The sequence below is a fragment of the Myzus persicae genome, unplaced genomic scaffold (assembly GCF_001856785.1).
Source record: "Myzus persicae strain clone G006 unplaced genomic scaffold, MPER_G0061.0, whole genome shotgun sequence".
NCBI classification, from domain to species: Eukaryota; Metazoa; Arthropoda; class Insecta; order Hemiptera; family Aphididae; genus Myzus; species Myzus persicae.
In genome coordinates, this window is record NW_019104311.1 from 290,188 (window position 1) to 316,297 (window position 26,110).

The window sequence follows — 26,110 nt, forward strand, 5'->3', positions numbered from 1 at the left end:
CACACACACACACACACACACACACACACACACACACACACACACACACACTCACTCACTCTCATGCGCACGGTGCTGAGAGGATGTGTAGGTACATGCGTATAAAATTTATAAGAGGAGAAAGAAAGAAAGAACCGTTCACAGTGTGGCGGCGGTGGCGGCGGCTACGATGGCGGAAGGGAAAGGAATGTAAAAGCTGCGCACGGTATCGAGCCCCTGGGAAACGACCGGGCGAGCCGCCGCCGCAGCGCCGCTACCATCACTGCTGCACTGCCTCCACCGGCGAGTGGCGACGACGGCGGCCGAATAGAAATCGACAGCAGAATGGATATTATTCTTGTGCGGAAAAAAAAAGAAAAAACTTTAAACCGTTTTATACAACGTCCCGCCGGATGAAATATGCATGCGGCTCGTATTCTCGCAAGCGGGGGGAGTAAAAAGAATCCGAAAGAAAACGGACGATATAATGTATTATATATATAATAATAATAATATATATATACACGTACCAAAAGTGTCTACTGCGGCGCGTATATGTACAAATATACAAATACTACGAATAGACGTTTGTCCGTGTACAAATATATACACAGATACGTATATGATGTGCTGTTGTATAAAAAAAATAAACATAAACGAGACCGTTACCCATCCGCGAGCCGGCCGGACTCAGACACGCGAGCGGATTTCGTGGATCTATATTATATATACTTACGCGTGTATTATGTATACGATAATATATATCTTTGTTGTTGTTGCAGCACTGTATGTATATGTATGTGATATATTACTTGGGCCGTCGTGGTATATATATGTGCGAAGATGGCACATTATTGGTTCGTCCCGCTGCACATCTCCGCGGCCGACAAAGTTTATAAATCGCAGAATTAAAATGGAAAAACGAGCGATGCGCATTATATTATAATAATATATTCGGCGGTGGCGGCGGTTACCACATGATACATAAATTATAGTGTATATATATATATGTGTGTGTGTACGTTATTCTAGTAATATGTACGCCCCTCGTTTTTCGGACGATATCGTAACACACACACACATATATATATAAATATATATTACCTATAAATGTATATAAAAGCGGTATATGATAATGTGCGGCGGCGGTATATAAGACATTTTTCATCACCCCGCGCCACCTCTTTTTCTGCAAGACTCCGCGGCTCGTCCTTCGCGAGATTTGTATTTTTATTAAAACGTTTCCCGAACGCAACGTGTTGTACTCGCTCGGTGCAGAGCGTGCCGCTCGTTTTTCAAACGCGCGTGACGGCCGAACACGATTGTCCACTCCGGCGAGAAGCGACCACGCGTTACCGCGACCTGGCAACCTCGACCGGGGGGAGGTGTGAGATCTCGGGATCGGGAGACGAGATGGAAGAGAAAAAAAAACCGCCAATTAGAGAACCGTGCGACGAGGCGAGAAAGAAATAAAATAGCCATAAATATATAATATAGATGTATATTTCGTAGAGTTACACGACCGTGATTCACATGCACCGCATCGCGAAATCATCATATCGATGTACACCCTATAGGTGTGTACCTATATTATTTATTGTTTGTGTACATACCATATTGTTATAGATACGCACAAACTACAAAAACAGTCAAAATCGTAGTGTTCGTATGTACGACGTGCAGATTTTGGATACCCGACGCAGTCGTAAGTCACGACCAATAGCATCACAAATCGGCGAACATGATTGTGTAAGAGAACTCGCCTAATACAATACTATATTATGAAACTACGGTTATTGAGGCGTTTCGAAACCGACTAGAAAATCGACAAGTGAATCCTAACTCGGAACACGGAATATAATAAAATTACAAGCACGCAAGACGGACGAATAACGAACGCGTTTCCGTCGACCACATCCACCTTCAACGCACACGTACTCCTTGTAGGTGTATGAGCTATGCTACGGTCAAGTATAATATTCGTCGTACGTATTGTATACAGTGCATGGCCGAGCGGACAGGCGCCACGACGGCGTTTCCTATATCCGCGTGAGCAGTCGACAAAATAACGCGCCTGCACGTGACCATCGATATGATATATTATATGATGCGATGCACCGCCGCCGTGGAGGTAATAACGATCGCCACGCGATTCGATATATTATCGGTATGCGATGTAGGTTCCTGTCTATCTTATGTACATATATGTATTATGTATAGAAAAACTGACTGGACCTACTTTGTAATGCGTTATAGGTATAGGCATTGTAATATATTATTATGTAATATGGAATAAAAACAGCTCCGTTTCAGATCCGTAAGATAATAGAATAAAAAAATAATATTGTGATACACATTATATGATATTATTATACATGAGTACATATATATGCGGAGAAAAGAGAGCTGGAAATCGATCCGCACTGCAGCTACACCGCGTGGAACCTACACGTAATTATTATTACACGAACCGATGTTTCCTACGACATATGTATATACCTAGGTATAAGTCATATTATACTTGCGTATTCCGAATGCACGCTCACTGCATCACGATAGCGCGCGACAGTTTGCATACATATTATATATCGCTCGCGCGCGTTGTTATTTTTTTTTCCTCCTGCTGCAGGTTTATAATATTATTATATTGTATTGTATACGACGCGTTGTGCTGCCGTTAGCTTTTTCACGTTTTTCTCGAAGAATATTCGTAGTCTGTCTCCGAGTCCAAAACGGAGCCGGTATATTATGATCCATGTACGGCTCGGCGGCAACGCATAAAACCTGATCTGTGACTTGTTGAAAATGATAACTGGAAAAGAACAGCGGCGGCGGCGGAATTCCAGGACTCCGCGCACGACCTAATTGGCTGCGTTTTTTTGCAGCACATGATAATTCTCGGAGCGTATTTATATATAATATACGCGCCACCGCCGCCGCCGCCGTCGTGCGCGCGTAAAAGACGACGGTGGTGGCGGGGGAGAGGCGGGACGGGTACAGGAAAAAACAAAGGAAACTGCGCCGTGCAAAACGTCGATAAATAAAACATAACCCGATCCGGCGGCCGAGATATGGCGTCTGAACGAGGAAAAAATAATAGAGATGAACGAAAAAAAAGAGTGCTCGTCGTCGTCGACGACGAAGAAAAAAGAAGCAAAAAAAAAAACAACAGCAGCAGCAGCAGCAGCAACAGCAGCTGTATAGTAGAATGAAAAGAAGAAGAAGAAGAAGAAGGGAAAAAAACACAAACCAGAACATCGGCAGACCATTAAAAACTGATCATTAAAATTCGATCTGCGAGACGTGTAGAGAAATACGCGCGTAGGTACTGAGAGAAATATGCACACACTCGGGGGCAAAGCTGATGACGACGCGATGGTTTCTCGTTTTTTCATTCCCGGTGCGTTTGGGATTTCTTTCAGTTTCTGTTGTATTTTTTTTATTTTTTTTTAATTCGTCTTCGACGTTCGTACGCGATACATGTGCGAGTACACGTATAGAGGTACCGGTTAGGTTTTTCTTTTGATTTGTTCGGAACCGCTTTTAATTGGACGACTACTGCGCTCACCGCCGCCACCGCCGCCGCTGCTAAAATGCCTCCGGTAATCGGCTCCCTTGTTGTTTTAATTACGCGAGCTCATTCGTTTCCTCCCACGATCGCCAACCAATTGTATACGCATCGAGCGTTTTAAAGTCGATCGAAGAAAGCTTAATTTTTTGTTGTCAAACTACTTTATAATTCCTACCAAATATAATATATTATTATAGGTTCCCGAGTGAAAATCGTTTTAGTCCGCACTGTTTTGTGTGGGTGGTATATGAAGCCATGAATTCATCTCCTCGAGACTGATTTTTCCCATCGTCTACGCGAAAACACACATGATATGACATATTATACGACTTGCAGTATTCGTGATGATGATATTGCGGTGCAGAGTGTATCAGTGAAACAAAAACGTCTCTATTAGAATATCATAACATAATAATACCATGCTTACACGTAGGTACAGGTAACACCACCGGGGTGGCACGTTCGAACTTCGAACGGCGTGTGTTTGCCGAGAACTCCAGCAATATTTTATTTTTTACGGTCATGAAAACGCCATAAACCAGACATCGAGTGCGCTGAAGCGTCGTCGATATTATATTTTCTTTCCTCCGCGTGTACGATTATTACTGTTGTTACAGTACTTGCGTAGGTAGGTATATACAACTGTATTTCGAGTTTAAACGCGTATTATATTTTTTCTGTATTATTTATTTACTTCTAGGCCAACTAGTTTCGTACAAAGTTTTATTATTTTTATTTTTATTATTTACGATCGTTTTAGGAATAAAACTAGTCAACACTTTTTTTTTTACTTTACGAGTTGTGCTTATAAATGATGCGATCCATTTTTATTCCTACACACACACACACACACACACACACACACACACACACACACACACACACACACACACACACACACTCACACACTCACAATATATTACTTTCCCGCGTATAAATAATAATATAAATATAGGTATTCGTGCGGAAGAACGCGCGTATACAATAAATATCGCCACCAATGTGCAGTATTCCAACTGAATATTATAACACGTAGTTTCGAGTAACATATGCGAGTGTAAAGTGTATATACATATATATATATATATTTATATATACATGTGTAAATTGTGTATACATATATATGTATACACAGTTAGACATTTTAAAAGTTTTTTAGAATGTGTGAACCGCCTGGTGTATGCGTTCAACAAACGCATATGTGTACACCATTTTAATAGTAATAATAATAATATGGTAATGCGCAAGAGGCCGTCCATTAATCAAATAAAATATTTTACAATGATGATATACATTCAAGTGGCATTATAAAGGTACTCAAACAAAAACACTTTTAAATATTTTTCGAGATTTAACCAATCGAATAAATAAAATAAACATAACTAATGGTCTGGCGGGAAAACGTATAATATATCCAAAGACAGCCGAAACAGATTCATTTTGTAAACACACTGCCTCGAAAAGGTACTCACAGTAGATGTACGCACACACATTGAATAAGAGGTACCCATAGCCTAACCTAAATACGCACGTCATTTTCGCATTCTTCTTCATGCCGGGGTACACGAAAATGTTTACCAAGACGGTAAATGCGCCACAGCTCTTATATACAATATAATAATATAATATAGAGCGTTGAACGAGTATTATTTTTATTCGGTCGAGTGTTGACGCACGACATAAACAAAATCCCGAAATTCTCTCAGCAAAATTTAGACTATACAAATCGATCGCCGCTGTGTATACACGTAATATAAATCGTGTGTGATGTACATCGATGGAATTCTATATTTGTAAAATTGTAAACCTTCGCATCTATATGATCCGTGCAATAAGCGTTCGATTAAAAAACCACATAACCAAAGACGTGGCCGTAATGTATAAAAATCATAATTTTATGATTTATGACGTATATTATATTGTATATAATACCGTCACACGCAATCGCTTCTCGATTCTGTAATTCGATGGGCGCACACGATCTTCTTTAACTGTGAGCTGAAAATTTCAATTAATATCATTTCATTTAATTATTCTGATATTTCCACCTACATCATCGATCGATTGACTCGCTCGAATAAAGATGGTGCAATACTAGCCGGTGACGTCGTATCGTGAATACTAGCTAGTCTATTCAAGGACTATATTATATGCTCTGTAGTCTATACGCATCGAATAAAAACAGTGTGAATAATATAATTGTTTAGGTTTATATACACATAACTACAATGATGATATTACAATGTATTGTCATCAATAGGAATTAAAAACGATTTTAGATTTCATAATTTTCTTCTACTTTGTGCACCGCTGACGTATTTAAAACATATTTTTCCCGTTCCACAGAAATGTTTACAAATGGTAGGTACACGTACTATACGATTCACAAGCTGCTGTCATCCCTCGTTTCGATATACATAAATAGGTCAATCTGTCAAATTAATCGAATTGATCAGTCCGAACACTCGGAACCTGTATGTATTACAGTTATATAATGTACTACTATAATATAATATAGTTTTCGCATCAATGTTACATCATATTATTGTGCTTAAAATACACATATATAATAATTTATATAAACGCCTATTTTTTAGGTTAGTCAATCGATATCGAATAGAGGTGCCTACTGCGCGTGCGCCTGTCATTATATTATACCACAATGAAGTACATAAATAACAAATCAGTTTTACAATATTTTCGTTCGAGTTACCGTTGACAACACGCATCGTACACATTTTATTGTACAGCTGGAGGCATTTTTAATAGTATATTATGTATTGTAATGAGGCCAAAAACACTTTTGACTGGCGGTTTAAATAAATTAGGCGAGGCACATGATGTCTATAATTATACGTATAGAACTATAATATAGCCGTGTATATAATATTATATTATAATATATCGAATCGCCTTCAAAAGTGGAAAACGTAGGCAGGTCGTACCTACCTACAATAGTACCCACCGATAAATATGTGCATGCGTGTAATTATACGCGTCGTGTAGTAGCTGATCGGTCGTAGGCCTAGTGTGTGTGTGTGTGTGTGTGTGTGTGTGTGTGTGTGTCCTGCAGCAAATTGAGTCGTCGTGTGCGGGTATATAATATATAGTTTATCGGTTAAAATATTGATGTAGTGTGTAATCTATAGTACAGTAGATCATAGTAATATATACTATTGTGATGTTATTTATATTCGCTTCCATATAATTTTCGACTCGATAAACCAATAGCCCAATATGCAGTCAATGCGCGCGTATAATATCATGTCGGCGGCCGAAGATTTCCGGTCGAATAACAGCTTATTTGTACTGCGCTATATAAACTTATTACTTTATTCGTCCGAGGTGAACTGATTTCAAAACGTATAATAATAATGATAATAATAATAATAATATATACGAATTGGATTTTCGGTCTATCTCGTTAAATTTAATAATCATGCTCGCACACACGGACTCGTGCAATGTTTACCGTTTTGTTTAATTATGTTATTTTCAACGTTCGGGCGAGTTCAGCAGCAGAGACGGTATTATAGTACATATATAGTATAGGATAATATACTATTACTATTATTATACCTACCTATACGCACATATTATATATAAGTTATAATTATTAAGTATGTACATAGCGTCATGTGTATGTACCTATATTACATTATTATTATATAATATGTGTATATAAGTATGAGAGTGAGCGCGAGTATAATACATTATAGTATTTGCGACCCGTTTGCGAGACCCGGCGACTGGCCCGAAAAACAGAAAAAATATAAATACTTGAAGGTATATTATATATTGTATGGGAACATAATATATAATATACGACGCCGACCGAGACTACCCCGTTGATTATAGAGGGCAAGCAGCGCACTATGTAAATTATAGGGTATCAGTGACGGCGATTAAGTCATAAAAAATACACATATATAAATACTCACACGTACACTCACACACACACGACGTTTACGGCCGCCGCCGTCTCGTTACGCGGCCACGTCTCTATATAACTCTAAGCTTGTGTGAGTGTCTGTGTGTGTGTTATAATCCGTTGCGGCGGCGGCAGTGGAGGGCGTCCGACCAACTGCAGCGGGGGCCGCCGCCGTAATGGCGTCGCCGGTGACGTGATTGATGACGATATCTCGCTCATTACATTATTCATATCGGTCGCAAAAAATATTACAATAACGCAAAACAAAACTGCAGTTTCTGCGACGAAATTGTCCCAAAAATCTCCTGCAGCACAGCACCGTTGACGTAATAACAACACCTGCGTACAGGTACCTATATTATATTATATTAAATGTGGGGGCGAAAATCTCAAACCGGAACAGATTATATAGTTCTTCCGATCGCTATATTTTCAGCAATGTCTTTATAACAATAACATTATGCGCTCTCGTAAATTTTAGCTTCGGTATTTAAACACTTATAACACTTACCGATAAGGAAATACAAATTTGTATAATACATTTTTATTTTTTCGATAATATTAGATATATATATATATATTATATACATAGTACTATTAAGTATTTAGAAATCTTTTTTTTTATTCTCCAAAGTTTTTGTATATAGGTTTCTATTATATTATAAGTGTACTCGTCGCGTTGTTGGCGGGGACAAATTATAAATGAGAAAGCTCGAGAGTATAATATATTATGTAAAATAAATATAGGTATATTACACGATATTATTACATTTGAATGTAAATAATTTTCCGGGCGTGTCGTTTTTTATGTCGCGTTTATCTTTTTTTCAACGCGCGCATTTATTCATTCGTAAACGCGTCGTTTGGAAAAGAAAACGGCGCGCCAAAAGACTACCCGACCGTCACCAGACCCGGGGGACCCATATCGCGCTCTGTATATATTGCACACAGTGCGCGCGCGTGCGTTTTTTAAACGCGCATAATTTTTTTATCGCCATAGTTCACCGATCCCGCTCGAATTTACATATAATACCCTCCCCGGCGGCGGCAAGGGCTGCTAATCTATATACTCCGTAACGATATTATTATTCGCGCTCGCGCCATCATTATATATATTACTATACATATTATTAGTGTCTTCGAGATTAAAAAAAGAAAGGAGAAAAAAAAACCTTCGACGGAATTTATACTGCAACAGTGCCGGCGGCGGGAGTTCTCTTTATTTTTCCATTGAGGTTTGTACACAAAGCCAATTAAAAATAAGACGTGGCACGCTGCTAGTAGAGACGGGTGGGGCGGACGAGTGGCTACGGGGGTGGCTCGTTATGTTTATTGGCCCTGCGCGCATTATCTCTACCCCGCACCCCCCCCCCCAGGGTCTTTGGAGCTCGATCGCGCGCGCGCGAGCCCGCACTCTCACTATCTGTTTCTCTCTCAGTCGTACAGTCCCCACGATTTTTTCCTCCCTGTTTCGCGCGTCGCCTTTTCCTCCCCGTCGCCGCAGTTTCCTATACATGCTCGTGTATATAGGTATATAATATACGCACCACCCGCCCGTTAATTTAAAACGTGTTTCACATAATTTTTGTCACGTTTTTAGAATATATATACATAAAGGTGTACTGCATTTACACACAAAACTATATTCATCTGTGTGTGTATATATATATATACACACACACAATACACACCTCCCGAGCTTTTATTTTTGTCACGACCCGCTCTCGCAGTATATATATATATATATATTCTTTGTCCCTTGTACCGAGGCGGCGGAGGGCCTTTCCCGCACTCTGCCGCCGCCGCACAACATTATTAACTATCGCGGCCGGTTGATTTATCGGTCAAGTTTAATTGGATTTTGAGTGGATGGCGGTGGCGGGCACGAGAGACACGAGGCAGAGTGAGAGAGAGAGGGTGAGTGAGCGCAACCACGCGCTTGCGTATATAAACGCTAAAGTCACCCGCAAGTGCGTCGGCGGTGGGTGGTTTACCGGGACCCGGCCGATAAGGCGCACCTCGCCCGCCCCTCAGCTCGGCACGCATTATTCGTTTTGCCAAAAACTCGTTTACGAGGTGTGAATAAATCAACTGGAATTATTGCGCCGGATTCGTATATTTAGATTTGCCAACGCACCGTGCGTATAAATTATATTACGCGTTTGTACCTATATATAATATATTATATCAAACGTACTTACGCCAGTCGGCTTTTTTCTCCCACCCCCTCTCGGTTCTGCGTTTTTGCGTAGCCATATGACTATATTATAATAATATATTATGTTCAATCACATAATCACATCGCAAAATAGGCTTGTGGTAGTTATTTTCCACTGCCACTGCAAGCTATTATTAAATTGTATTATTATACACGTCTCGTTTTATATCACTGCTGGAAATTTACTGCAGCAAAAAAAAAAAAATGTTTACGAATATTTGTTTTTTGTTGCACCGTTTGTGGTGGAATTCATAACACGCTTAGATACATACACCCTCACATACACACACAGTACACACACATCATAGGTGTGAGTCTGAGTGAATTAGCACGGGCGTTCCACCCAAAGTCCGGGGCGTCTGAGAAGTTTGCTTAAAAGTTGTTTCCTAGCTGCACGGTTCAAATGTTCTGGAACGCACTCGTACATATATGTAGCCATATCTTTTCGCGGTAGGTATGTGTATATATATACAGTTTTGTCCCTCCCGCAAATCCAGCGATGACCTTTGGATAAAAGTACCTACTCTAATTCAATTCCAAGAAACTGTGGCAGTGTTCATAAAACTTAGAACCCCTTCGATCCGTCTAGTTGATTCCGTATATATATAAATGTGTAGTACGCGTATACACTCGGCGAGCGTGCAATTGTAATGTATCCCCCTAAATAAAAATTAAATTAACTTTCTAAACGACCGCAAAAGAGATTAGAGTGCTGCGCGTTTTTTCGACAACGCTTAAATTACTTCAAACCGTAATTTTCGTGTATAACTTCTATTCCTGTAAACGCAACGTTATAACGTCTTACTGTAAACGAATGTATTAATTGTATCAAAGTACATCTATGTACATGTATATTTTGATTAAATGAATTAATATGTCGTATACCCACCTACTACAGTAATCATATTAAATAATACTAATAGCACGAGTACAAGATATTCTATTTACTATATTTAATACAAATATTAGAATCTAATACAATTGTATACCAAACAAATACATATTTAAATTTTCAATATACAAATAGATATCATGATGTAGGTATATTATGGTCTACAAAGTACAATAAATAATAGGCAGAAAAAGTAGTAATATTTTTATTTTTTAATGATGGGTGTAAGAGTAAGTATAAGATTAAATATTAAATTTAAGTTCAAAGTACCTATGTAATGATATGGGTATATAATACATAAACAGTAATTTGGTCTTTAATTGGAATACAAGAATATTGGACTATAGTGGCAATGAGGGAGGAGGGGGTTTCAATTTGAAACCAAAATATTTACCCACGAAAAAAAGCCTCTGGGCAGTTGATAAGACGTTCATATAGCTATATCATTATTATACTGTATATGTATTATATTCCGTGACCACGGTTCACCGCGGGTGTATTAATGCTAACTGTTTTCGATTGAATAGAAGTAACGCGGTCGTCTATACACATTGACAATATATTTTACCAGGTACCTATATATTATACCTATATAATTTATAAACTGTATCAAACGCGGTTATGCGATGAAACCACACGTATACCTACAGTTCGTTTTCGATAAACGACTTATATTAAGATTTGGCCGCGTGACATAACGCCATTAGTCCTTTACGTCGGCTTAACGTAGTAGGTAATAGGTATAAACCTATGCGTACCGCATATACCTATAATAAGAAAAGCGTATATAATTGTAAGCGTACCGGCGCGTGCGTATCGAAGAAAACGCTCACAGCTCGCATCACGAAACTTTTCCTCGCCGGCGTTTTATATTTTTATAATATATTGTATACATGATATAGTTACTAGTTAATACCAACTACATAATACCTACTATAATAATAATAATAATAATAAAAATAATACATCAAACATTATTAAGTTTTGTGTGGAAAAATAGGTCGTTTTTCCGCGTCCAGGTTCATCGAGCCCAGGACCTTATTCTTCTGTGTGTGTAGAGCTTTTTTTGAGAGGGATAGGCCTAAGGCAGAACCGGCGCGGAGTGTCACGAAACAGCGACAGTGGTGGCATAGCGTTCTAAGGGGGTACCCTCCCTCCTTCACATATATACACTCGGCTCGTGTACATCTAGTACAACCTATAACATAACCTTCGCCCCCGTTGGTCGTGCGACGGTTTCGCCACTTGACATTTTCGTCCCGGAACAATGACGTTATTGTCTCGTTTCCGACCGATGTACCTTACTATATAAATGTTCTATTCTGTACAATAATACCGCAAGCATCTACAATATATCTTTCTCGTGGCACGCTCCTTGTTTTTCCGTACATTATATGTATATACTATACATTGATCCACATAACAAATAATATAAACATCATCGCAATCCTGCACCGAAGCACACTGTGTATGTAATATTTATCATCACAATTCGCAAACAAAATTCGGCTTTACATACTATGTGTTCGATTATACATTATTAAACAATTAACTTTTTTTAACTGCAGAGTTTCAAATATAAGAAAAAACAAAATTAATTCGGCTAGAGAATATACACAAAATATGCAAGCATACGATGATAACTTGATGTTCTTATAATATTTTATGTCCCATCGTATTCAAAGTAAAAATGGCGAAGAAGTGTGCATCAAAAGCACATACCTGTATAGGTAACTACCTAATACGCTGCTATTATAAGTCGGCGTGCGTAAAAAAAATTACCTACTATTTTTTTTATTAATTGTAGTATTATTTTTTATGCTTGAATGAAAACGACCACGTAGTGTACTCTACTCTTTATAATAATACAGTGTAGTATAGAACATTAAATCAAGTATAAGACTTAGATATATTAAAATTCTTTATTATTATAGAGTAGCGTTTTTTCAAATAATATTTGGTTTAGTATTATAACATATTATATTATTATAACCTGGAGTAACCAGCAGTGCTAGTGTACTTTTCGCACGCACAATACACTAATTAGTAATTATTATTGAAACCAATTATTACGAAAATACGGTCTCGGAACACAGCGGCGGCGGCTGCTGTTACAGTAATTACGCACAATCGATAATTTTCGCTTTTACATATTATTATAATGTACCCGTAATTCGTGACGTAGGGCGCATAAATAACATTGTAGATTGTTATACATTAATCATCGCAATCATGCGAATACAGCAGTATAACGTCTTAACCCCTTTGTTTCGGCACTCGTGTCACACCGGATTAAGTGCCACGTGTATAATAACGTCTTATTGTTGCCGGACAACCCCCTCGGTGGCTTTAGAAAGCACGAGTGGCGCAAGTAAGATGCGATTCACTTATAACACGAATTCGGGTGAGAGGCGACTATCCCCAGGTCCTGCAGCCGCCTCGCCGCTATTTAGTATGCAAGTCCTTCGTAGTTTATTGCCATCAGATATAACCAATTTGCTTATTATAATTTTCGTAAATAAATTACGACGAGGTTGTGTACCGCAACTCGCCTCTCGGCGCATAAATCGAGGCGACCGCGGCGAAGCTCGTTCTTGAATCGGACCTTTAAGTCCGTAGCAAATAAAAAAAAAAATAATAATACAAACACATTATACGCACTTTAGGGGGGAGACAATAATGTTATTATTCGCTCTCTATAAAGAGAACCCTGCAACACTGCACACACTGCGGCGAGTAGTTGTAATATTAAAGACGATTTACAAACATATTATAATATCGAGGCATTAAATTATCGGCAAATAATATGTATTATAATTTATGGTCGGAGATTTCTTTTTTCGCGTATATGTGCTTATTGCGTCCGTCCGTGTATATAATATAAATTATCGGATTTTGACACGGGGCGCACATAAATCGTCTGCTGCAGCAGAGTGGCCAAGTACAAAACTCTGGTTCGGGTTACCAAGCTCGTATATATATATATATATATATAGGCTATATACCTATAACCTACCCACATACCTGTATAGATGTATATGCGTGGAGGCGATGGCGGTGTAAATGAGACATCTCTAGAGGCGTTCATTAGACTGGCAAATGCGGCCATGCAATCGGTAAATACATTTTATCCACCGCCGCTGCAACCGGCCGTTCATATATATATATACACAGTATTATCTATGTATATATATGCTAATTGCAAATCGCTGTGAATTAGTGCGAGAACGGCATAAAGTATATAGGTATATATATAAGCTGCGTGTATGATATATAAATATTTTTATATATTTATATTATATTATATTATATTATTATACAGCTTCCAGATTCTGTCACATAAACATTCCGGGGGGTAAAAAAACAAATTTACATTTTTCCCTTCCCCAGTATATCGTCTGTGGTCGAACGCCTCATTACTATAATTATTATTATTATGATTATATTTTTTTATTTAATCTAAAACTGATCACTTTATGTTTTACATTGTTTCGTTGCATACATAACAAATATACATAAATACAAGTAATTGTACAATTAGTATTCGATGGAGATATTATTATATTAGGTTTAATAAATAAATATTTATATCACAACGATTTAATGTAATGCAATTATTATAACGACAATATTATTTTATGTGGACTTTGGGAGTAATAAAAATAAAGTTTAATTTCTCTCGCTAGTCTTACATGTGACAAAATCTGCACCAGGATATAATTATATAATATTTTGTCGCTGTAGGTAGGGCCTTTAATTTATCTCTTCCACTACTCACCGGTTTAGCAAACTTCGCGAGAACGTTAAGCATTGAGAAAGTATTGAAATATTTAGATGATGCCCACTGAAGTTTACATCAGCTTAAATTCTAAACACTGGTGGCACAATATTATAACAGAAGTCAGAGAATTTACCTAGAGGATTTTCAATAATAATTTTTTTAACTAATCGTTTTTTGATAAAATCATACTCAAGTTTAGTACACGGGTTCTCCCGGGTTTGAATGACTTACATCTACGATCTAACAAATATCTTAAAATGCTATTCAAGTGATGGTTATTACGGCCATAACCATGGTCATTACCATGAGTTAAAAAAGGCGGTTTAATCATTCTATTAAAATTGTACATAATATATCTTGGACATATTATTATACACTTCAGTGAATCCGGTGGCGGGAAAAAAGGTGTATTTTAGTTTTTTACTGAATGGAAAAATGTCAATTCCAAAGAAAAAACCCTCTCTGCAATCAACTTCACCCAGCCAAGCGTGTAGAGTCCACTAGTACGCCCGCAGTACGTATCTTTCAGGGGCACATCGAGTGTGTCAATATAGAGGTCCACCAAAAACCAACCTCCGAAAATATTCTAGGACTAGGTCATCTTCCGCGCTATGTACGACAACTGTTCAAATGCCAACTGAACTGCAGTTTTTCGTTTTATTTTAATTTTTTCCCTCGGCGACCATTCCGCCATTCCGTGCCCGCGAGAAACTTTCCGGCGACTCTAGCAATATAATAATAATAATATCATTAATAGGTACCTACCTACCTGTGCGTTTTTTATCATAATATTATTATACTCGACAACCGCGGCGCAGCGGTGCCTTGGCGACGACGGGTTAGCTGGCAGCGTCTAGTCGTCGTCTTCGTCGTCGTACCTATGCGGCAGGACCGGTTTCCCTTCGGCCTCCGCTCGCCATCACCGAGACGACGACTCCGACGACGACGCTTATAATATGATAAACTGTTTTATAACATGGCGACGGTCGTAAAACTAGTTTTTCCAAAGGCATACACACACGCACAGACCTCCGGCTCACGGCAAATCCGCTCTCCTCCGACTTCTTCCCGCTACACATCACAATATATAATAATATATTATATGTAATACGCGCGAAACGTTTTACCCGAGTACATAATAGTAATAATAATATTAATATATATAATATATTATACTATATAGGTAGGTATGTGAGACGTGTGTTGTGCAAGTGTTTTGAGTTATGGTTAACGATCAGATTGTATTTTTTTTCATTTATTTTTTATTTTTTTGATTAATTACGATTTTTCACATAATAATCGCAGGCCGGGTATATCGTATACATGCGTTTGCATAATTATTAAATTATTTTTAAATTTGAATTATAACGTAATATTGTTCGACAATGCACCTATTAAATAACAAAGTACGCGTATATTATCTCGATACATCAATACATTATTATATATACAATAAAATAGTATAAGCCAAAGTATCGTGTAATAATTATTATAATTATTATATTCGTCAGTGTGTGATGTTTCCTAGTATATAACCTGCTAAGTAATTTGATTTGTATTATAATAATAATGTATGCATACGAACACAACTATAAATACATAATTTGCCAAATTTTGAGGCGGAAACACGACGGTCAATTATAATAATATTATATACTAATGTGTATAGCAGCAAAGTGTATGTAATTAAAATATTTTACAAGAATTTCATTAATACCTTATATGAGACGTATGTGCGTCTGCGTCCTCGGTATCAAAATATAATGTAGGTACCACCCACAGCCTACGATATCATTATAAATGTTGCGTATTACCGGAGTTAGCGGAGAGTGGTTAAAATTATGATTTTCACTTTTTGAGTTCAACAATGTGTAATAATAAATAAATTATTATAATATCAGGGATACGTATCGTATGTATTATATTTTAATATACGGACGAAAAGCGCGCTTACAAAGTTTTGAAACTAATTAAAGTTTCCCGTTGTATAACACAAGTTTTTTATGTAACATTAATCGGACGGTGTTTGGCTAAAATTATTAATTTTCTTGAAAATCAAATTGTCTTCGTTATTGCGTAATATTAATAAAAAAAACTTGTTTTTAAGTAAAAGTCTCTCTAATATATAAGTATAGAAATATACAATGTTATAATGTTACAAAGTTTAAGAAAATATAATAATAAACCTTGAGTTTTCCGGTAAATAAAAAACCCGCACGCGTATAGTATACTATTATAATAAATTATACAATATTCGGTAGGTATACTTATACATATTATATTTATGCTACGGCGACACTTCTGGGTTTTCGTGTACGTGAGGATTTTTTTAGCTCTCTAGAGTGCATTACGAATGTATACCGTGCAGAGAAATTTTTCCAAAGCCACCCGGTAAACCCGCCGTCGTGAGATATATTATAATATATATCACAAACGATATTGGTCATATTGCTATTATATTATACGTATATTTGGGGGTATTTGGTGTACAATTGAACCGTCGCAAGTATATAAGCGACATATATTATTATAACGACGTCTCACTATTTATGCCCCCCTGCACCCCTCTGTCACACTGCATTTACAAAAATAAATACCTTAAGTAGATTTAGGTGCGTATCGTATTTTGTATAAACGTACTACCCGTCGAGACAAATGCGTATAAGTCACGTCACGCCGCCGCCGCTGCCACCTTTTCGCGGGAGAATTCGCCACCGTATTTACGTTCCGGAACGACAAACTTGGAAGTATAAGGAAAAAAATGCATACCTTTAATATAAAAAAAGCCGCACCCTCTCCGGTCGCAGGACGACACCTCGAATATCCGGTTTGTTTCTCCGATTCCACAACCCTCCACGCCGCTGTCGCAGTCGTCCGTTCATCACGTCTTATGCACCACGTATATATGTAACGGTGGGCCACGGGGGTGGAGAAGAGGTAATTTAATTCTTTTCCCCGGGGTCGAGTGCTCCGCCGCCCGCGCTGGATGCTGGACGCGGGACGGGCGGGGAGGCGCGTACATAAACCATCCCTCGAGCAGTGCGGGACCCCTCCGGCAGAATTCCTCCTCTGAATCGCACGCGAATTGCAGCGAATATATATACATACACAGTACACACACACACACACACACACACACACACACACACACACGCACACACACACACACACCCCGCGCAGTATATATACTTCTTGGGTTGTCGCGAGAGCTGGAAATTTATGCCGTTACTTTAATTGGTTCGGGAGCACAATGTCTGGCCGATTTCCCCGGTCTACTCAGCTAGCTCGTCCTCCCCGGTCGTCGTCGACGTCGCGGGCCCTCTACTCTCATTCTTTATACACGCACTCACACACCCACACACCCACACACACACACAAGCGACTCCGGCATCCAATTTGTTGGTATAAAACGTATTTATACTAGTGCGTGTGTGTGTAGCCTGCCAGAAGTCTGAATAATAATACACCGCCGCCGGTGAGCTAAACCCCTCTTGGCCGTAAATCAACCCCGCGTATAGTTGTACGAGTTATTTTATTTAAATCGCGTGTGTATATATATGTATATACGTGCGCACGCACCTATATGCTTCTCCAGGAGTATATACATCTCGTTTCTGCGCTGCATTTCTTGCTCGCGTTCAATTATGCAAATTCTCAGCTCATATCGCGAATATTATACGTACATAATACATGACGTATATACATAGGTACTCGCTGCGACCAGCGATTTACCCTTCGGTATATTATAATATATAATAACGTAATGTCTTATCCGTGTATTATGTTCGCTTGAGGCGCGCGTGGCATTTATATTTTACCTTCGTGGCTGCGTTGTAGGGCTATATAATACGAGTATATACATATTATATAATACATACCCGTCGATATATCATCGTGATGTTTTGTACGACAGACGTTCGAGAGATGACGGTTTAAACGAAGATCGTTTGTACATAATATAATATACAAATGATATTGCATCCCTGACCGTAGACTAAATTCTGTATATAAATAATATATTTATAATATTATATAATAAGAGTAGTGTACACGGGGTTTGCCGCGTGTCTTGTACGCAACAGATCGCCGTTTCTCCGAATCTCTATATAATAATACGTATCCTTTTATCCCACTCCACATTCGAGACCGAGTTCTGAGAGAACCGAAGGGACCGTTTACGATCAGAAATCCGATTTTCAACAAGGTAAAGACATAATATATTATACGCACCCTAAATCAGACGTCATGCGCCGTCGCATGCATATTATAATAAGATTCTTTACACATTTTAAACATTTATGTCCCAGTAGGAGTGTACACCGTTCTAGTTATTTTTTTCTTCTTTCTTTTCATTCTTTGCTTATGATATGTACAATATTATATAATATGTATAATGATGCCGTAAACGTGTTTGTTCGGCCGAAGGATTCCCGCTGCAGCAACGGTCTCGGGGACAATGTATAATAGTAATGCGGACCCACCGTCACGAACATGTACCGTTATGTAGACGATACTGTTTAGGACATAAAAATATCATTATTATAACCTTTTTCTCGCTTTTATTCCGTTTAGAATTCAACGCTGCTAAATGTACAGGTGTTGCTCTCGCCGCCGTTTGTTATACATATATATATATATGTATACATATTATGTATATATATATATGTATATAAATAGAGTAATAACGCGTAAAATATAATTTTATAACAACGTTTTCATCGCCAAACGGCGGTCTCGGCAATGTTTATTATAATTTACCTGTACTACTATATAATATGTATATAACGGGCGTATACCTGTTCGTTGTAAATAATCCAAGCGCGTTTAATAAGACGTCCAATCGTTCGACACCCAATATACGTACATATTATACTTTGTAGACGGCGGCGAACGGGCGTGTATATATTATAATAACAATATTATTATTTTTTTTTTTATTGCGGCCGCAAATGAATACATTATTATGATTTAAACGCCCGACTGTGGTTTATAATATATTATGTAGATATATATTATTATTATTATCTTCTATACCGAACGTAGGCGCTCTTCCTTCGCCATAATATATGTATACTGATATTCTGGAACAGGAAAAAAACATCGTATTTTCCCTTTCTCTCCACTGCCCCATGGCCGAGACGCGATCGGTACCGCAAAATCTATACTATTATTCTGTAATATATCACAGGGACAATCTATACCTATCATACTTATCATCATTTTTTATACATATAGCTACCACAGAATATACCGCGGGCAAACGGGGGTTGCTGCTAATCACGATATATTATATATTTTACGCGATATTATTGATACTATAAATCAATTTCTCGAAAAACTATATTAGGTATATATAGTATTATATAGTATTAACGCCGCTGTCGTTATGTTCGCTTGTGCCCATTATACCCATTTATACCCCTACCGACTTTAGATATTATAATAAATTCGGTCGGAGACATCTGCAGCGCGCCAGCGGTATACACACATATAAGTGTAAGTACGGCAATCGACGGTATAGTAATGCTCGGTAGTCGCCAATAATGGATCCGATGGCCGTTTTGCATCGTATAAATCTGTATTACATTCATATATATATATATTTATGTATTAGTGGCGGGCGTCCAATTAACAAAAAAGGCCGTTGGTATAAAAGTTTCTTAAGTGTTATTATTGCGGTACCGCCTCCCGCAGCGACAATACCTCTACTTATATACTTTTATACAATAAGTACATAATATATACTTTGTACTTGTATATACTATGTACATAGATTCTACCTGTATACTTATATACGCTAACCGAAAACTTATAATACGGCGACTGATCGCGAGCGGACATGTATGGGGGACCGCCCGACGAAATTTATCGACGGTTGCGGCCGAAAAGGTGAAATCTCACTGCGGCACACGCCTCTATATATATATATATACGTATACCCACATATACAGGTATATATGGACCTAGGGTTCTTAATCGGATTATATTATATACCATTATATACCTATACGACTTTTATAGCTCGCGCGAATTAAACGGAAGGCGTCTCGGCCCGACCACTCATTCCTGCAGCAGCTCGCTCCTCCCCATACAAACGCCGCCGCCGTCTTCTATAATCTTTGTTAATCGCGTCCACCGCCGCCCAACATATAGGATAGGAATGTAATATATTTAAGTAGAAATGGGTTCATCCCACTTACGCTGCACACGCCACAGCGCGTTTGTCCACAAATTCAATTATTTACTTTGGCCCGTGGAACGTGTCCAAATGCCAAGATTTTTCGTCGTTTCGATGTTTTTCTCAGTTTCCCCTCGGATATATAGGTAACGCTCTGTCGAACCTTCCGGACGGCTCGTATATAGGTGTGTAGAAAACCGTCACGCAGCTACGTTAAAAATATACCCAATAGGTTAATATCGCATACAATTATATTATAAAGACTATATTTTTTTATAAACATTATTCGTTTGTATACCTATACATTACTCCAAATCTGATGCTCGCATGAGTTACAAGAATTGAAAATTCCTAACCCACCACTTAGAGGCTGCAGCTGGTATCACTTGGCCGCCGCCGCCCGGGTTTTTTATTTTCGGATGTCGCGTGACGTCACGAGTCCCCAACATGGCCGTAACTCACCGGTCCGAAGCCGTAAATCAATCGCACGCATGGCCGCCCGCCCGCGTTCACACCGCCGCCAGAGTCGTCGAATAGGTATATCCAATTGGCGCAGAATCCCCACTGATAAAATGTATATTGTATATATATATATATGTATGTATATGTGTGTTGTAAGATCGCCATTAGTGGTGCACCATAATGCATCCCGCTGCATGCTGGCGGTGCAGTGAATATAAATATGTATTTTGTTTTTCCTCCTCCGAAGTTGCTTATAATATCATCATTTTTTCACCGCTTGATTCCCATCATCGTGATAAGTACAGGTACCTACAATATGTTAATATAGGTCATTCACTCGTTCAAAAAAAAAATATAATTCTAAAGGCTAATCACGATCGGCATAGAGAGATCTTGCTAAAAACTCTAAAAGTATTAAAAATAAGACAATATACAAAAAATATTTTTGTGTAGGTACAGTACATTCAATAGTATATTATATAATGTATTTGAAAACTATAAACGTTAAACAAATCGTAATCGAATTTATAATTTAATACACCTGTACCTATCAGAATTTAAATTTATTTTACAGAGAAGTAAAAAAGTTAAGACTACATTAAATTCTCGTCCCTGTAATATAGGTAGGTACCTATATATTTCGTGAATATATTTGATGTCTTTATCATATAATATCTCTGATGACTGCACTCTACCCATTATTATTGAACCTATACACCTACATCGCGTAATTAGTGTTGTGTACCTTTAAATTAATAATAATAATTTAATCAATATTGGTACCTAATGAATCTGAAACAATGAGACGAGTGTCGGAAAACTATATACGTATTTATTGAACTCTGAGTTAAATCATTATTCATGAACCTGTTTTTTTATTCTTATGAAAACCACGTTAAGGCTATACAGTGATCGCTACAATATACAACTTGTGTCATATATTATATACAGACTTCGTTATTAAGTGTTTAATATTGATTTGTAATTATATTAATGCGGTTGCGCATATTATATCGTTTAATTTCATTTATACTTTACAAGATTGTGCACGATGATTTACGACGTAAATTGTTGTATACGCTTCACAGGGTACGCACGATATGTACCTATACATGTATATATATATATATACACCTCATGATTGAGTTAACGCGATTTTAAAATTAAAAAATAATTTATTCGTAGACTGATTGTAAAAAAAAATATTATGTTACCATAAATATAATTTTACATATTAATATATACGAACGAACACGAATAATTAATTTTTTATTAATAAACACATATTATACCAAGAGGAGGCGCACTCGAGATTGATCATTTACTAAAGGTGCTTAATATATAAAGTATTTATCGTGTAATAGGTATATATAAAAGTGTTAAAAATATTTACAACTCAATCTATAATCCCTATATATCATCAGCTATACAATTCCTATTGCAGTTGGATCTATAGCAGAATTTCAACGGTTAACATATTTATTGACAAATATAATTGCATATATGAATATAGCAATCATTCGATGTTTATTATACGCTCAAACTCTATAAATTATGCACAAAAAACGAACTCATATAATAATAATAATAATAATAATATGCGTCTATAATACATATAAATAAATAAATCTAACCTTATAAATATTTAATATTATAATATAAATCAACACATTTTCATACACGAAATTCGGCCAACACTCGACAACTCAATTATGGCTCTAGTCGCAACAATACATTACAATATAATAATAATATGTGATTGTGATATAAAACAATATAATGTGTATAATAATATATGCGAGACCATTTTAAGATTATACCTGTATATATAATATATATTACAATAATACAATGTGATATACTGATTTGTATATAACACAATCGTACCCGCCCCACCCATTCATTATACTTATAATATAAGTTGATTTGAGAGTATATATTATACAACGAAACAATTTTTTAATCTCGTTCGTTTTCTGTTTCCAGGAGCAAACGGACTCAGACGCCGTGGTCGACAGACGTACACCAGATACCAGACCCTAGAGCTGGAAAAAGAGTTCCACACCAACCACTACCTGACTCGCCGGAGGCGGATAGAGATGGCGCATGCGCTGTGCCTCACAGAAAGGCAAATAAAGATATGGTTCCAAAACAGGCGGATGAAACTGAAAAAAGAGATACAGGCCATCAAGGAGCTGAACGAGCAGGAGAAACAGGCGCAGGCGCAGAAGGCCGCCGTGCTGGCAGCCGCTCAGGCCGCCGGTGATCGCTAAAAGAAAAACGGATAACATTTTTTTTTTAAAACAACCACCCCCGACCTATTATATACGAGTTATCATTAATTTTCCTTATCGTTTTATTATTTTTATTTTATTTTTTACCCCCTTCGTCGCCATATTTTTTTAACGTTTTTATTTTTGTACATACAATTTGTAATTTTCGTTTTTTTTTTTTATACCCATGCAACCTTATATTATTATTGTATTATATACTATTGTCGCGCGCGCGACCGTCGTGTTTGTTTCTAGTTGTGTTCAATATATAATATTGTATATTATCCCCTATATTATTATATAAAATAATGTATTCATATAAGGATTATGTCGCTTTTTTCATTATATATAATATATTTATAAATATAAATACTGTAAATGTAAATAATATATATACACCTCATGATTGAGTTAACGCGATTTTAAAATTAAAAAAGAAAATTTTATACGGAAAAAGTGTGTTTAAGCCCCCCTTTCCCCCCCCCCCCCCCCCGGGCCAAACGACCACTCGTCGCCCTGCAGAATCGCTCCGAAGAGAAATCTCGCGCGGCCGAGCTCTCGTCGAGCGATGCAAATACGACGCCGACCACGGAATACGCCTATCGCGAAAAGAAGACGTCACCGTCGTCGCCGCCGCCGAGACAAGACCACTATAGCTGCCGCTGCAGCAGGATTGCCGGAATGCCGTGAGCACACGCGCTCGTATACCAGCTATATACGAATCCTTCGAATCACGATCACCAGGTAAGAGGACGACCGCATTTTTAAATATACCTATACGTTTTACAATATTATAATATACCTATCGTGTAGTATAATATAGTATATAACCTATCTGCAGTATATATATATATAAATAAAGCTATACGATATAGAACATGTATATATTATAATAGTATATAGATATGTACGTTTGAGCGTGCGTACATATACTATAATATGTACGTTACAATGAGATATTTATGCATAGAGATTTTTTCACCCCCCCCCGAACCTGCACCGTCGCTCGCGTCCGGCCGCATGACATTTCGAGAATTTTGTTCTTTTGTTTCGGCCAATGCTGCTGCTGCTGCAGCGTTGTCGGAATAATTGATCAGTGACGGCCGAGCCTGTGTGTGCGTGTGCGAGAGAGCGGCGGCCGCGGCGGCGACGAAAAAAAAATCGTCAGCCGTCGCGACCTTATGGAGTCTTTGGCTCGAGCATTTCAATTTGCCCGGTCACCACAAAAACTAGTCGCTGCAGACGACGTACCATGCGCCCGGGGGGCTCCAGTGTTATTATATTATTACTATTATTATTATTTATTTATTTTTTTACATAAAAAATAAACCAGAAACGCCAAATTTGGTACCGTCCTTGTCGGTATGGCATTTGGGACGTGTATAATTTTTTTTTATTCCATATAATATTATATTATACGCCACATGTTATATTACCTATATATTATACTTCACGTCTTCGTCGACTGCGCGGCCGCAATATAAACTCGAGTATTATATAATAATCAACCGTCATTATAATATGTACCTATATTGCACCAGGAGAATTGATCTAAATTTCGTGACCTATAAAGTCGAACTTATATTCGCTCGAAACGATAAAGATATAATAATATATTGTAGGAGGAGAAAAAAATTACGGATTTGCTACAATATTTAGATTAGTAACTGTTGCGAAATATTTGTCTCTATAGGTATTATAATATATTCTAACAAAATGGCGTATGAATAAAAAAATTAACTCAATAAATACGCGTGTCTGAAGCTGTTTAAAATGCGCCGAAATAATCGCCGGTTGAAAAACAATATATTACTATAGCTCGAATAAAACAAATATATAATACATCATATTCTAATTAATTACCTACACGCATTTATATGTCACACTCGTCACACACGTACCCATATACATATAATAAAACACGGCACATAATATATTATTATAAATCGATATAAATCGAAAACGTAGGATTCATATATTTTACAACATAATATATTATCACTGCACAATAATGATAATCATACAACGGTGAGCGACATTGCGCCGGTAGCCGCGGGTACGACGAGTTTTCGTTTTCAGTCTCATCGGGTTTTGATTTTTGCGATTTTTTTTCCCATATAATATACATTACCTATTGGCGTGTATTGAGTTTTTACGACCGTCCGGCGGTCGCGCAAAATAATAAATGGCATATATACTATATATACATAGTGGTTTAGTCGTCGTTGTCGATATAGAAGCTCATATAATATAATACATAAAACGCCACCGGACAAATTATCGTATTTTATTATTTGTTCACGCATATTATATTATAGGTAGGTACGTACCTCTATACCTTCAGTCTTACGCCGGCGATAAACACGTTCCGTCAAACATGTTAATCAATATAATGTATGTATTATAATATCCGATTCTAATTGTATTCGATGTAGTCCATATAAATATATATATAAATACATTAAATATACGTTTTCCCATATACATGCGACTGTGGAGACACCGCATAAATATTATAACATATACATATAAAACCGTACCACCACCGTCACCAGCACTCGATATATATACGCATATTTACATACATATATAGTTTCGGAACGACTTCATTCAGAAGCTATCGGATCGTAAAAAACAAAAAAAATCGAAAAACACACACACACACACACACACACACACATATCCACTGCAATTGTCGTGTACTCGAGAGTTATGCCGCCGGGACATGTTATAAGCGCGTACATAATATAATACTCTTTCACTCTCTCTCTCTCATTCTATTTTTCTCTCAATTCCTCTCGATCTCTCACTCACTCCATCTCTCT

The 26,110-nt window shown here is 37.5% G+C and overlaps 1 protein-coding gene across 5 annotated transcripts in view; it reads left to right on the top strand.

Annotated features, from left to right (window-relative positions):
- The window catches only part of LOC111041080 (homeotic protein ultrabithorax-like), a 173,895-nt gene extending 150,253 nt beyond the window's left edge, over nt 1-23,642 (top strand). For 3 of the 5 annotated variants that reach the window (XR_002605270.1, XR_002605272.1, XR_002605271.1), the window contains exon 3: nt 22,999-23,095. Coding sequence is in view for 2 of the 5 variants with exons in the window: in XM_022325240.1 (XP_022180932.1) it covers nt 22,999-23,285 (287 nt within the window). In the remaining 3 variants the exon portion in view is untranslated. Of the gene's footprint in view, nt 1-22,998 lie in introns of all 5 variants that reach the window. The other 2 variants (XM_022325240.1, XM_022325241.1) reach the window with 1 other exon arrangement.
- The last annotated feature ends 2,468 nt before the right edge of the window (nt 23,643-26,110 follow it).